This window comes from Phoenix dactylifera, chromosome 18 (assembly GCF_009389715.1).
Source record: "Phoenix dactylifera cultivar Barhee BC4 chromosome 18, palm_55x_up_171113_PBpolish2nd_filt_p, whole genome shotgun sequence".
NCBI lineage: Eukaryota > Viridiplantae > Streptophyta > Magnoliopsida > Arecales > Arecaceae > Phoenix > Phoenix dactylifera.
This window is the reverse complement of record NC_052409.1, coordinates 4,576,366-4,596,932: the sequence shown is the minus strand read 5'-3', so window position 1 is coordinate 4,596,932 and position 20,567 is coordinate 4,576,366. Positions and strand designations below refer to the sequence as shown.

General features: G+C 41.1%; 2 protein-coding genes and 1 non-coding gene across 5 annotated transcripts; all 3 read right to left on the bottom strand.

Annotated features, from left to right (window-relative positions):
* Positions 1-601: 601 nt before the first annotated feature.
* LOC120104404 (WEB family protein At3g02930, chloroplastic-like) lies at positions 602-7,138 on the bottom strand. 3 transcript variants are annotated; one of them, XM_039115469.1, is made up of 4 exons: positions 6,979-7,138; positions 6,178-6,388; positions 3,828-6,075; positions 602-940 (listed from the first exon to the last, which is right to left on the bottom strand). In XM_039115469.1, the coding sequence occupies exons 1-3, from the start codon at positions 6,996-6,998 to the stop codon at positions 3,847-3,849; spliced, it is 2,460 nt and encodes an 819-aa protein (XP_038971397.1). In that variant the 5' UTR covers positions 6,999-7,138; the 3' UTR covers positions 602-940; positions 3,828-3,846. The 3 variants fall into 3 exon arrangements, with proteins under 3 accessions (XP_038971397.1, XP_038971398.1, XP_038971396.1); XM_039115470.1 differs by lacking the exon at positions 602-940 and adding an exon at positions 2,298-2,808; XM_039115468.1 differs by lacking the exon at positions 602-940 and having other exon boundaries at positions 3,510-6,075.
* Positions 7,139-12,536: 5,398 nt separating this feature from the next.
* On the bottom strand, positions 12,537-12,622 carry TRNAM-CAU. Its single transcript is given in 2 exon segments — positions 12,537-12,572; positions 12,585-12,622. It is a non-coding gene; the product is annotated as a tRNA-Met (tRNA).
* A 4,352-nt stretch (positions 12,623-16,974) lies between these two features.
* LOC120104403 (transcription factor MYC2-like) lies at positions 16,975-19,821 on the bottom strand. The gene has a single exon (XM_039115467.1). The coding sequence runs from the start codon at positions 19,357-19,359 to the stop codon at positions 17,362-17,364; it is 1,998 nt and encodes a 665-aa protein (XP_038971395.1). The 5' UTR covers positions 19,360-19,821; the 3' UTR covers positions 16,975-17,361.
* Positions 19,822-20,567: the final 746 nt, after the last annotated feature.

Genomic DNA, 20,567 nt, shown 5'->3' with positions numbered 1-20,567 from the left:
TTCTTAATCATTAATCAGAGGGACTTACTAATTACTTGAATTGAGCTTCGAATACCTAGGGGCTTTCCAAATTGTTACCGCTATTGGGATTTTAACATAATGATCATCTAATTCTGATCCAATCCCATATCAGACCCTTCTCCAATAATAGATAGGGTAGCTTCCATTTTGTATATTGCCTCCAATTCCACAAACTGCCCACCAAAAAACCATGAAACGAGGAAGAAATAAAGGTATCAGCAATGTCAAAATAAATCTTCTAACTGATATTTGAATTTATTATGTTTCGCTTCCACCATTTTTTCACCTTTGCGAGTTGCCAACGATCTTGGCGACCATCCTGATATTGAGGGGCAAGAGGCTTTTTATTTCAACATGGAGACTTTCTTTTAGGAAAAATATAAAAACCCATCCCGAGAGTGCAGCATTTAGAACATTATGAACATCCACCCAATCTCTGCTTCAGCCTTTTCCAAGTTCTTGGAAACTGAGCTAAGCTTTTGGGTAAAGTCCATATACCCATTCCAATGAGGCGGCGAACTGGGTGGTTGCATATGTGGCAAGTCATTCAGAAGACACCCTATGGGCTGAAAAGAGGGAGTTACATAAAGCACTTCGGAACCTGTTGTTTACTGATTTCATTGGATGTATTCATACTCACAATGTATGAAATACTAGTTTCCAAAAAAGAAAAAAAAAAAGAAAAAGAAAACCCTTCTGAACCGAGCATGGATCAATGCGGTCCACAGGAACAGCCTCAATGGCCACAATAGCTCTGCATGAGTACTGTTTGCAACCTACTGCTGACAAAAGTACTCGGTCACTTCTCTCCCTTCGTGCACAGTGGCAATGCAGGCTTGAGCGCTGGGATGGTTGCAGCATGCCCAGGCAAAACACCCATTTTTTGCCGAGTTGTTGTTGGTATTATGACCACATCAACCTGAAATCCATTATAAAAAAAGGAACAGTTAATTATGATTGGATAATACATGCCCGCTACTGTGTCAGTCTCGTTAATCACCAGCCATTCCTGTCGCCATATCATGTGGGAAGCTAATCACGAAACAGATCTCCTCGTCAATCATGCAAGTATAGAGCGTTCAGAAGTGGTTCGGACTTGAGAGCTTTTCCTCTCATCTTGCTACCTTAATAATGGCGGATGCAGGTGGTGTTTCCTTCATAAGATTGTACTGAATTTTCACTCTCTGTTACCGGAAATAAAAAAAAAAAACACCAGCCATTTGGTTAACAGATGGACAACTTCCCATGTTGAACTAGATCTCTCCAGATTAACGGCAAAGTAAAACGGCTCTGAACTCAAACATAAAACATCGGGAAAAACATTATCCTTTCCTATGTTGGAGGATTTCTTGCCACTTTCATAATGATCTCACGAGCCATGGAGTTCATGAGATGATACGGCATAGAGACCTTTTTTTTTTTTAATTTTCTGGGAAGGAATAGGGTCTTGAGTCCCTACACGACCTACATGATGCTTCTTGTGGAACGAGTTGAATGGAATTGAATGGAACTTATTTTAGTCGTTAAGTTCCTGCACGTTTCGCCCCCAACCAAAAATAAATCCTAGGTATTTATCTAGGTTTGCAGATTTGTTGCCCCCTCCGTGCTCCATCCAGCAACATCGACCCTTGCTCTTCCTCGATGAACCAGCGGCATGGATGCCGTGCTCAAGGAGACCGGCGGATCAGGTGACCTAAACCTAAACCAGCCCACCACCTATACATGCACATATGTGCATTGATTTAATTTTTATCGATTTTTCATTCATGTTGTTGGTTAAGTATTGCTTTTTTGAATGAAATATTGGTTTATTGCGATTTTTACCTGCAACATATTATATTCCAGATTTATAGATATTTCTAATTTTACTGTAGATGCCTCTGAATATATTATATATTGTTTTTAATCCATTACAGCTTCCATTATTGATTTATTTCTCAAACAAAATCAATTATTTATTTACTGATTTCTTTTTTTAAAAAAAAAAAATAGACTAACCCGAGAACCAAGCAAGACCAACCCAATCTTGATTGGATCAGGATGGGTCGGTTCCAACATTAATTGGTTCAATTCTCATGAGTTTATTTTGGGCGGAATGATTAAGGTTAACTAAATGAGTTTAGAAGGAAAGATGGTCTTTCCAGCTGCTCCATGCCCGACAATCGAGCCTCTCTAATGACCATTCCATTTCATCCAAATCCTTTGACAGGCTTTAAAATCTACAATTTTAATTCATCTGTACATTGCATCCTGGATCACTGATGAGCGCAAATATGTTAAAGAAATCACTCATTCATCCACATAATGAATCATGGTTCAGGCAAGATGGACTCAGAATCTCACAAGTCTGTTGCAGTGGGGCAAACTGGTTACTGGAGTGGTTAGACTAGGAAACACCCAGGGTCAAGAAGGGCCAAAAACAAAAGGGAATTACTTTGAACATACCACCATTACATGGTTTCATTGACCTAAAGTAGAAACTAGGAAGATTCCTGGAGTTTAATATCAAGTTATAGTAGTATGCAGGCTGGCCTAGAATACCCCTAGAAAGCCAAGAGTACAAACTACAAAGAAGTGGCTGCAGAGGGTATAGAGTCTTGAAGAGAGCTGCATGACTTGTATTCATCCTCTTAGATTTGGTCATTCAAAGGAAACAACAGGGATGAAGAACTTGGACCACGCCAAGCAAGGCATGCCATGCCAGAGATCTGCGAGGATGTCAGAAGGGGGGTTTTCTCACATGGACCATACCTCGAGAGCTAGAGCTCCTCAAACCCAGTTAAGCATCTGAGACGCGCACACAGAGAAAGAGAGAATATGAACATGGCTTCCTCTGAATAAATAAAAGAATAGAAAATTTAAATGCAAGCTATGGAAGAGGAATTTCCTGTTCATAATCTAGCAATCTTTTAATTGGTACAAAAGAATGAAGAACATTCACCACTAGCTATTCTGGTGCAGGAAGAAGTAAACTGGGAGAGATCTATGATACTAATCATAACTGAGTCTGCAGAGTGGTCATCTATTGCTTGAATCATGAAGAAAAATGCTAGCAGTGATTAGAACCGATTGGAAACATGAAAAGCTTCTCTGTAAACTAGAACAAAACCAGATATGGCCAGATACACACTTCAATTCACCGAATGAAGAAAATTCGATGCCACCAGGCTTTGCAAATGAATTTTCAACTGTTATTCTGACTCATATTTAACTCGACATTATCATGCACTATGATACCTCAATTGGCTGATCTTATCCAGCTAGTTCTCTACAAAATTTGAGAATGCCAACCAACCAAAAACAACATTCCAGTTTGCAGGCAGCTCAGATTTGTACTGAAGGGTTAACTTACAACAGCAGAAAAACTAAGCTACTATAGGTGGTGGTTATGAGAAAGTATCTGGAAAAGCTAGCAGGGCTAGGGTATTAACAGAAAAGAAACAAAATGAGGAATTACTGAAGCCAATTGCAAACAGCCTTGCAATACATATAAAAAGATCTCATCTTTAAATGTAAATATCAATATGATGCCTTCAATGAGTACAGTGAGTGCATGGTTTATTATACAAATATAACAGCAATCTTTCCTCTCCGATCTATAAAGTAATGCATGTGATGGTAAAAATTTTACAATGCTCATTACGCATAACAAAGTGGCAAAGAAGCAGTAGATGATCTCAAATAGACTTTCTATATTGTTACAAATTTTCAGACAAGCCTTGAAAGATCAACACAAGCATCAGAACCGTAAAACGCGAAGCCTCAAAGCACAACAATGCAGAAGTTAAAACAAGATAATGAGATACCTGTGGTGGAGCTTCTCTGCTACTTATGGTTTCCCTTCTTCTTCAGTAGGCTCCCAAATTTGTGGAGCAAAGCCTTCTTTTTCTTTTGCCGCTGCTGCTTGGTAGGCGAAGTAGCCCCATTATCCATGTTTTCAGATAATCCATTTATCTGATCAAAGCTACCACTATCTATCTTTGAGTCTAGATCATCATCTATTGATTCTGCCTCAGGCTCCCTCTCTGATGCAAGAATCTTGTCCACGACCTTGCAACTTTCCCACATTTTCACTTCCAGAGGTTCCTCCTCATCATTTTGATCTACATTGTCATTAGCTTCTCTGGGTTTTGGTTCTTCTGTCCAACAACCTTCGAGCTTTCCTGAGGGTGTTTCTGACTTCATTTTTTCTGCTTCACTCTCATTGGCATTTACGTCGGGAGACTCAGAAGTGTTTGGCAGCAGGTCAAAATCTTTCTCCCTGTTTGATAGCTCGCCATTTTCCTCAGTTTTCTTGGCAGTGGCCTCTGCGAGCAATGCAGACAGCTCTTTGACTTTCTCTAGGGCTGCTGCTTCCCGGATCCGAAGGTCATCATTCTCCTGAGTGATGCTCTGCAGCTCATTCTCCTTGTCCAATAAACTTTCCTTCATCTGCAAACTCTCAGCCTTTGCTTCTTCTGCTGCTTCATTAGCAGCAGTTCCCTTGGAATCAGCTTCTCTTAGATTAGTTGTCATCTGGACTGCATCATCCTTTGCAGCTTTTGCTTCACGCTCTGCTCCTGTGAGTGCATCCACCACCTTTGCCATTTCAACCTTGAGAGAAGCAAGTTCTTCATCTGACTCTTTAATAGCAGTCATAAAATTAAGCTCTTTTTCTTCCCACTCACCGCTGAAGCTTTGAGCTTCTGTTTCAAGTCTTTCCACAGTTTTCTTGAGGCAAACGATCTCATATCTCGCTTCATCAAGCATGACCTCATACCTCTCTTCAGTGTTCTTGAGAGCTGATTTCAGTCGCTCTATCTGAGCATGGGCATCTTCAATTTCAGCTTGCTTTGTTAAAAGTCTTTCTTGTGTTTCCCTAGCTTCGGTAGACACCTCATGCAAAGCTGAAGCTAAACCTTCCATTGCTTTCTTGACCTTTTCCCCTTCATCTCTAGCAATATTAACCTCATCAATCAGTTTGTTCCTTTCCTCCGTCAGGCCTTCAATGTTTGATGCCGCATCCTTCTCGTTGTTCAGTGCCTGCAACTTTTCCTCCTCCACCATCTGAAGTTTGGATTTTAATACTTCAACTGTCTTCCCCATGTCCAATGCCTCCTGCTGGGCTAAATAAAGACGCCTATGTGATTCATCAAGATCAGTTTTGTGCCTAGCGACCTCAATATCCAAGGATTCCATCTTTCCTTTAAGAGTACCGATCTCAGATTTGGCATGTTCCAACAAAGCATTGCTTTCCTCCAGCTGTTTCATTGCAGGTGCCAAGGAATCCGAAAAGGCTTTTTCAGACTGCTTTGATTCCTCTAACTGAACCTCTAACAACTCTGCCGCCTTCTTCCACTCATCAGCGAGCTTAGTTAAATCTGATTCAGCTTTCTTGGCACCAGTCAGTTCAATCTGAAGCCCTTCAGCCAATGATTCCATCTCAATCAACTTCTCCTCAGCTGCCTTTGTTCTCTCAAGTTCTTGCTTCAAAGCGTCAACTTCAGAATCCAACTTCTTAACCATTTCTGCTGCTTCATTATTCACACTCTCCAGCTTTGAATCCAGCAAGGATTTTAAACGGTCAAGTTCCCCAGACAAAAACTCCAACTTTTCTGCATTGATCTCGGCGATTTTCATGGCACCATCAGCATGGCTGAGGGCAGAGTTCTTTGCTTCAGTGGCCATTTCTAGATCATGTTTCACTCTCTGAAGTTCCTGAGTTATGGAAAGCAATTTTGAGACATCCATGGCATGTTGGTTCCGGATGTTCTCAAGCTCTTTCTTCCATTCTTCCTCCTTTTCCTGGGCAGCATCAATGCCCACCTGTTCCAATTCATCTGCCCGGAACTTCTCGATCTCCAAGTTCTCCTCGGCTCTCTTCTGAGCAACAATAGCTTCCTTGAGCTTCTCATTTGCATCGTCAGCCAATCTCTTTGCATCCTCTAATTCCTCAAGAACCCGGATCTTCTCTTGCTCTACTGAATCAAACTGCTGCTTTGCCTTCTTCAGGTCTTCCTGAGCAACAGCCAATTGTGCCTGAAGCTCCGATCCCTTCAATGTCCGCGGTTGTTTCTACGATAGAAAACCAAATTGCAAACAATTAGAAAAGGCATATAGTGAAGATAGGCAATTAAAAGGTCTTGATGCAAATGTAAAAGATTTTGATTTTCTTACATCAGTACTACTGGTCTTAGTGGCAGGCTTTGACTCAACTGATTTCGGCGACCGATCAACTGATTTCGGTGACCGATCAACTGATAAGCGTCGCTTCTGCACAGGGGATGGCAACGCAGAGTCCGACCTGGTGGATCCGGCCCTGCTTACTTTGCTAACCCGAGGGGTAGCTGGTGTGGTTTTGTTAATTGGAGTGTCAGATAAGCCAGATCTGTTCAAAATCCAAAACTTGGAGACTTTAGAGATCCAGATTTCTAATACATGACATAATGTAACAATAATGCAAGAGATCCCAAACAGAGATTCCACTACATAGCAAGTAAAAGCAAATCGAAACATCAAATCCAGACCAAAACCCATGAGAGAGAAGAAGAAAGCTAGGGTCGCAGACATGAAACAATTCGAGATCCACTGAATCCAAGAGCTCAAATTGAGAATCAATCTAAGCCCCAGCAAACCCAAGATCCCAATTTGGAATTTTTACTACCAGATCAAGCTCAATGAACCAGGGGAGATCCAAATGAGCAAGAATCCATGTGCCATTGATGCATAACCCGAAACTTGAACGATGAAAGAAGATTCTTGACAGCCAAATCAACAAGGAAACGTCCCAAATCCCCCAAACAGATCAATCCATAAAAACAAAAGAAGAAAAAAAAAACCGAACTTTCAAGAAATCCAAGATGAAACAAAATCCAGAAGCTAAAAGAACATAAAGACCTCGAAAAAACCACAAAAATAGCAGCTTGAACAAGAACCGAAGACGGGAAAAAAGATTATTTGTGTAGATCTGGTACTCACTTAGATTTGGATGGAAGCATTGTCACCAGAGAAAGAGAAGAGAAGAGCAGAGCCCACAAGGTGGGAGCTCTAGAGTTTGGAGGATGGAAATGCTGGGGTTTATCACACAACAGAAGAGAGAGAGAGAGAGAGAGAGAGAGAGAGAGAGAGGAGCTAATTATTATTGCAGTTGGTGTCTACGCGAAAGGGGGTAAAATCGGACCCTCATTTGGTCCCAAGAACTCACCCATGGATGAATGGAGTTAAAACATCAAATCCATATAGCTGGTGGATTTTTTTACTTCAAATTTTTTATGAAGAAAATGGCTGGCGGTCGCGGACGGTGTCTAATTTTTAATTGAAAATTACAACATGGCAAAACATGATGTTGGCGGCGCGAATCTTGTGGGGTGGCTTGTCCATGATACAACAAAGATTTTGATACCACAAAGTTGGATTACTAAAATTACTGGCTTTGAGTATGCGAAGAGAGACTCAATTAGCCAATGGCTTTCAAATTTATTGTTTACTGGTGCTAAACTCTATCATCTTCTTCTACAGTATTACTGTATATGTATTACTTTTTATTAAAATTATATATATATAATTATTAGTATAGCTGATTGGGTGGTATTTTATATGCCAAATTTGTTGAGACTACATTACAGTATTCTTCGATAATTCTTTCTATTCAATTATTAGATATTTTATTTTTTAATTTTTACGGATGAATTCAGACTCTAATAGGTTAATTTATCGATTATACTAAAAAGAATAATTAATCTATTATCTCATTTTTGTAATAGTAAAATAATTTAATATTAATAGAATTTTTGTTTTCTTTTGTGGATAACGATGGCCATTTACGAAGTAACTTGACGCACGTGACATGAATTCATTCTAGTGCACCTGGCTGCACGTGCAACAGTCCAAATGATTGGAAACTTCTTTTGGCCCTCTTGGACGTTTTAGACACCACGAGGCTTTGAGATAAAATCTATTGGTAGCCGTCGCAAATCTATCAATCATACATCCCCTAGGTTACACTTAATAACATATGTAGCCAGGCAAAATTTTATTGATCAGAATCTAAGTCTTGTACAACCCAAGGGGAAAGTGAAGACACACCTACAACACCCAGACAGAACATGATGAGTTCACCATTACACTGTGTAAACAGGCATATAAAACTGGATCATGTTGGGCTGGTAATTTTTTTTATCTCAAATTCAATTAGATAAGATGTGAATATAAAAGGCTTTGAAATGAAAATCCAACCCATCGATACAATCTACCATGTTTGAACTACTCGTAAATCAAAATTCTAATAGCTCGCTAATTGGTCTTTATGTGCTTTCTCTAGTTTAGATTTTAGACATTACTTTTTCTTTTTGCTTCTGCTCTGGTTCGTATTATAGATAGATTTACAGAAAGAAAAAAAAAAGCTTCATTGCTACTATCAAGGGGTTGTATCAGATGAATTCATTGTATATTTTATTTTAAAGTAACTTCATTTATATTACAATCTACTGTGTCTAAACTACCCATATATAAAGAATTATCTGTGTTTCAGTATGGAAAATTTAAATAATTTATATTACAATCTACTTGAATCTCCAAGCACATAGCAAGAGTACAGACACGAAGACAAAGCCAACTGATAATTACGCCCTTCGAAGTAGTTTCTAAGAGGGAATTGGCTGGTAATCATGCTTTTGGAACAGCTACACCATCTCTTTTACAAGTATGTAGAACCCGCCTTTCATGTCGATTGGTTTGAGGCTGCAGGAGGGGGATAAAAAAAACAATGAAAACCTAAAAATTGAGAGGATGATGTGTTTTTAAAAACAGGGAAATCTCTCAATTAGTTGAAATGTTTCCATCACTCTAGGTTTCTCAAATTAGTGCCCGATATCGAGTTGTGCTAAACTCAGATTAGATGGTAAAGAAAGAGATTAAATAGTTGGGACAAGAGCTGATACTTATGGTTATATCCATCAAATGGTTTGCTTTTATACTTGTTAATAAAGTTAGGTACCTGATTAGTGAGCTTGCTTAGGACACAAGATGATACTTTATGTGACCTTCGAAATTAAGACACAATTCATAGAAACCAGCCTTTCTGACTTCTTAGTTCCTTTGATGACCATAAGAAGTGTGAAGGTCAAGTCTCCTGACTGCCGGCATCTCAAGGCCTGAACAATTCAGGTAGCACTCCTACTGGTGCAAGGTCATGCTGCAAGCTTTCCATAAAAAATGTTACTTTAAGCTAAACTATGTATCCATAGCAAGTAAATAAAATCAGAGATTACCTACGAATGCGACATTAATCCCAAGTCTCCCCTGCAACCATCGGTATACTTCATGTCACATTTGTTTAACTCAGATTAACTATGGATTCAATATGAATATCATATTCGATAATATTGAAAAAAAAAATGTAATCAAGAAATAATGATGCCACAAATTTTTTTTTCTTTTTGTGTAATTAAATAGGATATCATTTATCAAGCAATAATAATCTACTCAAGCAATTAACAGGCAAAATAATCAAAGCACATTTTTTAACATGAAAAACCCTTTTATGTGAAGAAAAAAAAATACGAGACTTAGTCCAGCAAATACGAGACTTTTATTAGATTTTCTCTAGTTCAATAGAAGGCTACACAATAAGAACATTCATCACCAATAAGATTTATTTTAATAATAAATAACAAAATAGAAAATAGATCTCATCAAATATTTATACTTAAAATAATCAATAGAGAATGATTTTCAACGATCCAAACCGTCGCTCAATGCCATAAATAACATACCAAAATTTCAGCCAAATTTGAATATAATTAACCATCTGAAGTTCTGAACATCCGACAAAGCAGCAATTTTTTTCTCTCTCTCTTTTCGGTTTTCTAAGAACCCCACGCTCTACTGTCTCTATAAAATTCAAATGAGGTATGAGGAGGGACCACAACGGACAATAAGATCAAATTCTGAGCTTTTTATGAGTTGATCGAAGGCTCTTTTCGAATTTTGGAATATCTTATTGATGCGGTAAGGTTTTACCAGCAAGTTAATGATCAAAGCTTCTGTTCAGACGTCATGATAGCTAAAAAAAGCATGGGTGCTAAAATAGATGGGAAGCCGGGACGACAGCTAACCTAAAAAAGCAGGGGGTAAGATAAACCACCTCTACAAACTAATAAATTATTTTCCAAAGTTAAGACTACCTTTTGAGACATCCCTGTCCCACCTTAATTTTGAACCTGAAACCTCCACTGCAAAAATTTCATCCCACCTTAATTATTTTCAGCACCCTAACAGACCCTGCTTTTAGTATAATAATCACACTTTGCCGTTCTTTTAATCCCTTTGATGGTACCAAGGAAATAGAAACTAGAAAACAAAGGATACAGGGGATGGAGGATGTCATAGATTAACAAATATTCTATACTTGACATGAAAAACCATCGGCATTTATACATACATACATACATACATATATACATATATATAGATAGATAGATAGAGAGAGAGAGAGAGAGAGAGAGAGAGAGAGAGAGAGAGAGATGAGTTATGATCCAGGGACGTCTATGTGACCCTTAACACGTCGTGCCATTAACATAAACCCCCTTAAAACCATGGAGAGCTTGCTGGCTCTCCTATAGCAATAAACAAGTGACATGTGTCCAACTAGGTGTTATTGGGCTCCATGACAGAGCCAAGTGATGGATGCCTGTCATCAAAACGCTTGACGTTAATGTTTTGGTGCATGGATCACCTAATTCGTATGCTCGGCTTGCCTTCTTATCCACATAGATTTGTGATCCAAGGTTTAATCCCTAAATAACAACAGAGTTTGTAACAAGTTAGAGAAGTTACGGTGGAGTTTTAAGATCTTCTGTCAGCATTGCGGGCAGAATGTTCCACCAACACAGCATGAAAACGGTGAAGCAGAGGATAGAAAGAACGATTCACACTCCTTCGTCCGAATTTACCTTTGGATTGATGGGAGCGCAGCCCATAAGGAGTCTCGGCAGCTAGAGTTACTCTTTTTATGGCATCAATGGCTAGAATTGAATCATGTTGATTGAATTCTCTATGGTGTGAGTTGGCTTGACCCTCTGTGCCTTTGGTGAACCCTATTCGGTGAGTCAAGGCAATGTGGCTTGACCACCTAGGAGCTGAGACCTAAGGGTGAGAAGTGGCCTTGATTTGCTCGGCCTTTGGGCCTATTTTCTAGGCCCAAGCCCCATATTCATGTGGGCTTTCAGGCGTCTATAGCCCTATGCTTCTGTTGCCATCGTCTATCTACTAGAGCAATCGATTCGAGCTCCATGATCATCGATTTAGGAACCATTGGAGGGGATGGAGCATCTGCCACCATAGCTTTAGGAGCAATAGCTACTTCACCTTCAACATCTCCATCAGCAGGTTCTCCCACTCCCCTGATCAAGTGACACTGGTGCAATGTAGCAGAGCAGATTCATCTCTACTTATAAAATCAACCAAAAAAATCAAAAAAAAAAAAAAAGAAGAGAGGAAAGAATCGATGGAGATGAGATCAAAAGATCTTTCAACACCCAGCGAAGATTGAAGGGGATGGAGCATGGATCAAGAGGCATTGGGCTCCAGAGGGAGGAGAGGCAGGGACCCAAAGCCAAGCCCTAGGCAGCGAGGAGATGAGGGAGGAGGAGGGCATCTCATTCATGAAGATCATAGAGGCAGCTCATGAGAAAGCTCCGAGAAATGACAGTAGAGAGAGAGAGAGAGAAGATTATTGGGTCGGATCAGGTCAGATTGGGTTAGATTTTAGGTCAAATCGAATCCTAACCAAACTCATTGACAGCTTTAGCTATGATCGGTTGAGTGCTTTGGTAATTAGATTTAGGTTCCTAGAAGTAAAAGGATGGATTTGGCTGGGATGGGTGGTGGGAGATAGAAATGGAAGAGAGACCGTGCCCCGTCAAAGCATAAAATAGGAGAATAAGAAAGTATAGGGAGAATCTTTTTTAAATATGCCGCTAATAAAAACATCATTTAGAATTTTTCTTACTAAGAGGGATACTTCTAATCTTTTGGGTCTACTGGCTGATCAGAGATTCTATAATATGCATAGATAAAAGACTTCAATTAGTTGCGTCAACTTGAATATTTCAAGTTGCCTTTCTTTAAAAAATTAATTTTAACAATTTATCTGTTTTTTAATAGAAAATCCAAGAAATATTATCTAATTTGTCTCCATAAAACCCTAAGCATATGTTGCTTAAAAGAATACTTCAACTTTTTTTTTGAATGAAAAAATTACTTAAACTTGAAAAGTTAGAATAAAATAATAAAAATAATTTATATACTTGAAGGACTCATATATTCATAAAATATCTAACATTTGAGAAGATGTTACTTTTTGAAAACTAGCTTGAATTATTTAAAAGCGTGCAAATACTCACTGAGATTTAGGAAAAAGAAATGGTACACAAAAAAAAAAAAAAGGAACCAAAAAGGGTCAAATCCAAAAAAATGAGAAACTTCGTTCATAGAGATTCGTAAAATACTAAACATTTAGAATTTAAAAAAGACTATGGGGTGAGAGAGGCTCGAACTCTCGACCTCAGGATCACTCAGAATGCTATGAGACCTACGCGCTAGCCAACTGCGCCACCACCCCGTGGTGCTTGAAAGTATCGTTCCAGTTTATATGGTGTATTGTTATCAGGATTCGCACTCTCCATGCGATTCTAAAGAAATCAGTCCAATTATCTGGGAGCAAGTAGAAGCATCACAGCTTCGCATTCTTTTTATCAATGATGAGTAGAAAAAAATGCGGCCAAATTATTATCCTTTAAGATCAATCCCTTCACACCCATTGGCGTGCAGACATGAATAATTATATGTTCTACAAGATATTTGTTTTCATTGGGTTTATCGGAATTTTAAACAAAGGAAAATCATATTCCAATAAAGTATTTTGCTTCTTATTAAATACAATACACTCGCTTATGAAAAGAGTTATTGAGTGCGCTCTTAAGTCTTGATGTTAAGAGGTAGATAGACTGTTTTTTTTTATTGAGCTTCCTTGGGATCAGAAGTGCAGAATAAATTTTATCTGTGTTTTCCAAACCGACATGAAGGTTTGATTTTAAAAATATATCAAAAGCTTTGGTCTCACTGGAGTTGAATCCAATGATCCATAACCATAAGGTCATCTTGTAGTCCAACAAAGAAAAAAAAATATATCCTACATCATGCACTGGTATGGTACATGTAGTGTAGGATATAATTTTTATAATAGCTCGGCGAGGAGACTATTTATCAAGTATGTATATATATATATAATAAAGACAAAATAAATCCAAAAGATATTATCTTTCACTTTTCTCAAAAAAATCCAAAAGATATTATGCTTTCTTTTTATTCACATGAATATTTCCTTGTTCTTCTCAGCGTGATCCACAATCATGGCATGGAGACAGATGAATGAAGCGGGTGGAATCTTGCTCCTCCTTTTTCTCAAGAAAAAAAAAAATCGGATGAATTGGACAGCTGATCAAGTTATATTAGATCAAAAGGTCAATGATTAATTTTGTGCCCGTTTATATACTTGGATCATAAAAGGAATCTAAAGTCTATCTTTAATGTTAAAGTTCAAAACATCTTTTGGAGCTCAACAGCTCCTGGAGCCCGTGCTTTCAATCTCACATGCCATTCATGATGAATGGAATAAGAATAATGCTATCTATTGAAGCAACTCAATTCCATTCCAGGCCTCAGTGGCGCCCAACCGTACCATGGTGTGTGGTAAACCTTTTTGAATATTAATTATTTGTCTTTTGATATCAATCAATTAGTCAGCCTACTAGTGATTGACCTGTCGGCTATTTTGATCACACTTTGTAATATTTTATTTTTTGATTTTGTTAAATGTATTCATACTAAAAATATATGATCCATCCGTCTTATTAAAAAAAAAAAAAAGAATGAAAGAAAGAAAAGGCTACTTTTGTCGTGGGACACCAAGCTTGAATAAGACTCTTGTCAAGCTAAGATAATCTCTTATTTTTACAAGCCAATGGGTGTTCAAGCTCGGCACATTTGGAAGTCAAGCTTTAAAAAAAAATATTCAAGCTCAGTTTATCTCTTAGCTGAACCGAGTTCAAACAAGCTGCTTATAGATCCAGACTGGAGCTGTTCATGAACAGCTTGGTCGATTTGCAGACCTGAATACCTCAGTAGATCAAGTATTTTGCTTCTTATTGGATGGATGAAGCATTTGACCAAGCCCCCAGGGCATGGTTCAAACCTTAAATATCGCTTATCATAGAACACCTAAACCTTCAGTCTGGGTGCGGTTGAAGCCACCTCTCCAAGGGCAGGTAAAGTAGAATACTGAAGGTTCTACTGTTCTTGCCGTAAGTTGGGCTAAAGCTGGAATTAGATGCCATGATGTTATTGCTACTTCAATGACAGCCAAGGCCATGGTAGCCATGGCTATCAGTATAGATTCACCTTTGAGGTCCGAAGCTTGGACCTCCATGAATTTTGGTCATGACTTTTATTATTTCACAATAACGAAAGCATTTTCTCTTTTTTTCATATACTAAGAAATTGCACTTGGAAAAAAAATATTCCATATATATTAACATATCTGGATCCATAACCATGGGTTTCGATGCATGAGGTGTTGTCGTACTTTTTAATGAGGTCCTATCAATTAGTATTACACAGAAGAAGTCAATTATAAAAACTAGTACGACTAGATCAACTCTTAATAGACAATAGTGATAGAATTGTGGAGTGGGAATGATTGTTGAGAGTGATTGCCCGGTCTTGCTAGTAATAGTTGCTTGAGATGAATCCACCTCTCCGAGGAATTCCTACTTGAATACTATAACACAAGGCTCCAGAAGGACTCGAGAAAATCAAGTTCGTCTTCTTTTTTTTTTTCCTATTTTCTTTCTTTCTATCTGTTTTTTATTATTTTTATTTGGTTGGGTTGGGAGAGGGGGGGATGCTAGTTTTCTGTTCACCCATATTTTTTGTTCACAAGAACAACTAAGCAGCTGATTGGCTTTACTAATTGCACTAGATAACTAGGGTCCATCTGCTTAGATTGGGTTGAACCATGTTCCTTGGGGGTTTCACCAGATTCTAGCATATATTATCTCTATGATGCAAGAGAGGACTTATAATTACGGCTTGCTCAGCCAACTTATTGCCATCCAAAAATAAATAATCAAATGAAAGGAAAAAAATGGAGAGAAGAATGGCTGCATTCTCTACTCCTTAACAGTAATACTACTGTTCTAGTTCTACTTAATGGGGCAACTTTCTTTGTTTGAGGGAGGAAACGTCTCCTAGCCAACTCAATGGCCCATTTTTAATTCTATTCGTTTCCTCGAGGCCTTTTATTGTTAATCACCAGTTTCATGAGGACTACTTCTGCTGACTTTGGGCAGAAATAATCCATGTCACCATTAAAATCCCACAACCACACGGCATCACCTCCATTGATGAGAAAAGACCCTAATGGGAGTGTCTGTAAGTTAGCTCTCGAACAACACCACAAAGCATTTAAAACCTCAGTGAGCTGACTGTTTACGGAAGTAATCCGGCTGACATTCATGATTCTTTATGAAGTCTCACAAGTCATAAAACTTCAGTTGGATTCTCGTCCCAGTTTCTTTCCCTACCATTCATTTCTATATTATGTAGGAAATGTATTCATTCTATTACTTACATTTGATCTAACCAAATTGGAACAAGGTAAGAACATCATGGTTTTCCCCTTAAATTATTGTTTTTTACTTTTTTTATTGCTTTATCAAATCAATCTTTTGTAGAACGGCATGCTATCCAAAGTAGATCGACCATATCAACTCAGGATCCAGAACAAACATCAGTTAAATCAAATAAAAATAAAGAAAAAAATTGAAAGAAAAAATAAATTTATTTAAAAGAAAATAAAAGCCGAAATAATAAGATTGGTTTCTCCTACGACACATTTCTTCATCAAAAAGAATTCTTTCTAACTCTTCACGTAACTCTTTCCTCTTATTTATAAAACCATACTCTCTACCACTAAAAGATAAAAACATCAATATTTCGCTTCAACTAAAAAACAAACTTATACATCTAACTAAAATGAACTAGCACTAAAAGCCAAACTATTCTGACTAGAATGAATTGGGATAAGACATAAAGATAAATTAGGAATAGAATTCTAGTACAAAAGGATAAGCAATAGACTTCCAACAATCTTTCCAACTATTTTCGGGTGTTTTTGGGTGTATCCCCTTGCTCCCGTCTCAATTCCTTCAATAATTTCGCATCCATGCCTGTCATTCTCTTACCGAGTACTTCCTAATGGTTTGCAGTAAATTGATGCATCTAGATACCAAATTCTCCTTCCTTAACCACCTCCCACTACCATTCCTCTGAGGCATGGTCACCCACGCACACTGTGCCATGCTTCACCTCCATGCATGAACCAACAAGACCAAACAGTTGGCATCACTCGAAACACTGTATACTCTATAAGTTCACAATCAAGTACCAGTTATAAGCATATCGAGCCGCATTCGAAGGAAGCATGCTCGACATTCCAAGATCTAAGACACCTAATCCAGTACCCTTCACCAAAGTCCACCAAAGCGGGATCTTTTAATCGGTTTCGTCCTACCAAGCTGGGTGGAATCCATGTTTGACCTGTGAATTGCCAACCATAACAGAAGCAAACTCGCAGTTAATAGCAACTACTGAGAAGCTGTAATGGATTGCAGCTAAGATGGGGTGTTCCAGCCCATGCAGGAAGCCAGATAAGATACGAGATAAGAATAACCAGTTAGATATAACAAGTTTCCACTGCACAGGACAACAACCAAACTATATGACTATAAACTAGAACTGAGTACAGCTCCTCACTCCCTTGGGTTTGTTGCTGGCGTCGATCCAATCTTTTCTCCATAAAAGAGACACACGAGAATCCAGATTAATGAAGTTTCCACCTCAGAGATATGAACATAAAAGAAGGCAACAGGAGGACTCGTTTTGATCTCAGAGGCCACTAACTTCATTCAAATATAGATGATTTACACTCATACACGCATGTTTACCGGATAGAACAACAGATTCTCTGCAATGGCATGCAGGAATATCTATACACTTCTTCATGGAGATCAATACCTATAAAACACTATATCCTCTACAACAGCAGATCACTTAAGAAGCACCACTCACTGCAAATTCTCAGGGGCAGCAGCTCCTCCTTTCTCTCTAATAGAAGAAGATTACCATCTCATCATACAATGCTAAAGAGACTGCAGACTAGCTGAAACTATCCATAGATACATATCACCAACACATAAACAACCTTGAGGTGGTCATGGTGGTCATTAAGTTCACAATTTATCAATGGAGGGGGGGTGGCTCGGCAACTCGGGCGAGGAGTGCGGCGGCGAGCTGCTCCTGAGTGTAGCTCCGGCTCAGCATCTTGACTGTGGCCTGTTGGATCATGAGGTCCTTGACCACTGAGACACTGGCATAATTGACTTCAAGATCAAGCTCCCTGAGAGCCATCATCAGCCTCGCGGCCGGATGGAACCTCTTGTCGCTCTGTACTCGAATCATGGCCTCCGACCCGAGTATCTTCGCCTCCACCTCCACCCCGTGGCACCTCCCGCAGCCGTTCATCATGGCCTTGGGGTCAAGATCGAGCAGCGGCCGCGGGCGGGCCGATGCAGAGTCCCTCTCCTCCTTGAGGGCATCAACTTGGCATTGGAGGCGTTCTTTGTCCAGCTCTAGAGATTGGAGCTTGGACCGGAGCTCACTGATGTAGGAGACCGCGTCGGCGAGGAGGGAGGCTTTGTCCATCTTGGACACATTCGGGACTACGGCACGGAGGGCGTAGAATCGCTGATTGAGCTTCTCCCGGCGCTGCCGCTCGGCCTCAACGTGGTTGAGCGGCTCCTCCCGGCCGTTGGCCGGCTTCCGACCGCGCTTCCTTGGCCGCTTCTCCGGCTCCGCCACCCTGCTGCTCTCCACCTCCCGAACTGATGCTTCGAGGTCGGAATGGTCTGAGTCGCCCGTAAACAGCCCGGCGCCGCCGGAGGAGGGGGAGGGGCGGGCCGAGGCTGCCGTCGCTATGGCGGCTGATGAGAAGGAGAGAATCCCCTCCTCGTTGCTCCCCCTCGATGTGGCCACTGCGGATTTCTTGTTCTTGCCCTCGGCGGAGATCTCGTGGTGGAAGAAGAGGCCGCCGTTGGCGGCGGGGGTGGAAGGATTCCGCTTGCTATCGCCATAATTCGAGAAGTCGCCGGATTCTGGCTTGCAGATCGGGGGGGAAGGGTAGGCGTTCAATCCGAATTCGGAGAAGCTGAAGTCTCTCGTGAGGAAGGATTGGGTCTGGGGATTGGTACTGCTGCTCTGAGGCGGCGGCGGCGGCGAGCGATGGGGGGCCGGGATCGAGCTAGGATTTTCATTGAGACCGATGGAGATAGGGTTTTCGAACGGGAAAGAGGGCTTCGAGACCGAGCTCCCGGGAGCGGCAGAGGCGTGGACGATCGGACCGGGGACCCAGAGGACGGACGGATCGGTCTCGCCCTCGGACTGGCACGGCGGCGGCGGCGGCCAGGATCCGGTGGCTGCCGCCTCGCGGCCTCCAAACCTGAATAGGGCCCGGACCTTGGTCAGGATCTCGGAGCTCTGCAAGATCCGCTCCGTCGATCCGAGCTCGACGACGCCGGAGCCTACGGGGAAGCAGGCCATGGTCTGGAGCCCGAACGCCTGGGCCTGCCGCGCCCGCTCGCACGGCGAGGCGGCCATCTGCTCCCTTCCGGCGAGCCACGCCGGCGCTCCGGTGAGAAGGGCCTGGCCAGGGAGCCGGGTTCCGCCGACAAAAGATTCCGTCATTGACACCAAGAAGAACCACTCCGTGTCCGTGACCTCCTCCTCCACCGTGTCGTCGGGCGCGGCAACCCCGGAGCCGCCGGAGATGAGCGAATTGAGCTCCCGGAGCACGCGCTTACGGTGCTCCTGATCCGCCGCCGGACCGCCGCGCCTGCGCTTCCGCTTGTCCTCCTCGCAGCCCTTGTAGTAGCCGTCGCCCCAGCCGAGGACGGTGGCGCTGGAGGCCGCGTCGCCGGAGGACTGCCAGAAGATGGCATAGGTCCAGTTCTCCCGCGGCCCCTCGATCAAGGTTTGAAGCCTATGCTGGAGGCTCTCCTGGCTGAGGTGGGAGGCATCCGAGGTGACGGTGGACTGGGAGGAGGAGGAGGAGGGAACGTGGGCCGCCGGGGCCGCCGCGTACGGCGGCGCAGTCGGCGGCGGCCAGTGGAAGGGCGGTAGGTCGGAGGAAGAGGCAATGAACGCCTCCATCATCGAGGCGTTCTCGTCGGTCCACATGTTCATCGGCGGCCCGGGGCGGTGCTCCGACTCCGGCGCACAAACGGGAATCCGGGGATCGGGGCGGCGGTAAGCTCGGCAGGGAGAGGAGGTTGAGAGCCGGGTTGTGGGTTGGGACTTGGCAGCGGAAGTTAAATTTAAGCGGGGGGCTGAAATCCTGCGGTTCGTCCGAAGATGGACGGCCGTACGACCGCGATGCCCTCCCCTCGTCTTAGATTTCGGTGGGACTTACTTTGTTTTACGAGAATGCCACCGGCGGCAGTTGGTGGCTGGAGTTCCCCGGTGCGAGTGAGTGGACCGTAATCGAAACTTCTCATCGGTCTGCGCATGTGATAGTTGAGTCAGCTTGAGACCAAAAAACGACCCAATTTGACAACTCGATCAAATCCAATATATTTTTGAATAAAATTTGGGTTAATAAAAATTAATTAGAGTTGGGATGGATCAGATTTTCTGATCCAAATTTTAAATGGCGCGGGTATAGATCAAAACACTGGCCTGATATGGATCATTGGGATAGAGCTTCTATTTGAGTCAAAACAATTTCAATTTGATTGAGTCTCCATTCTGGATGAGAATTTTTTAATAATTATTTTTATTTTAAGTGCTTGTTATTTAAATTATTTTCAAAAAATAGTTGGTAAAAATCATAAAAATTAGCTTTAACAGATTAGGCTAAGCTCAGTAAAGATCGTGTCTTGCAAACTGATTGGAATAGGATCATATGGATGACACAATGATTCGCGCTCAGAAGATACTAGCCGATCTTGAGTCTAGCCAACTATGAGTTAAAATTCTGTATGTTTTCGATCTTACTTAACCAACTTAAATTAACTTAGCCGGACTCATTTTCACCTCTAGATCTTGGTTAACAACATGTTGACCTAAGTTAAATGAAGTGGAGATTAACATACTTTAATACAAGTGTAATGAGTCCCAGCTTTCTTTCCATTTATCTGGAAAAGAATAGGCATGGCTGCCTGGCTGTATGAAGAGAGAGATCTGGCCATTTGAAGTATAAAATGATTAGGATATAGTGCCCAAATTGAAAATAAAATAAAAATATTATATTTTTATTTCCTTCTGTTTTGCTATCAGGAGAACTCTATTAACTACCAGAGCCATTGAGTGATGAAAGTTATGTATCTGTATAATTTTTGAGATGATAGCAAGCTTTCTAAACCTAGACTTGAGGTTAGACGTAAATATGTGAC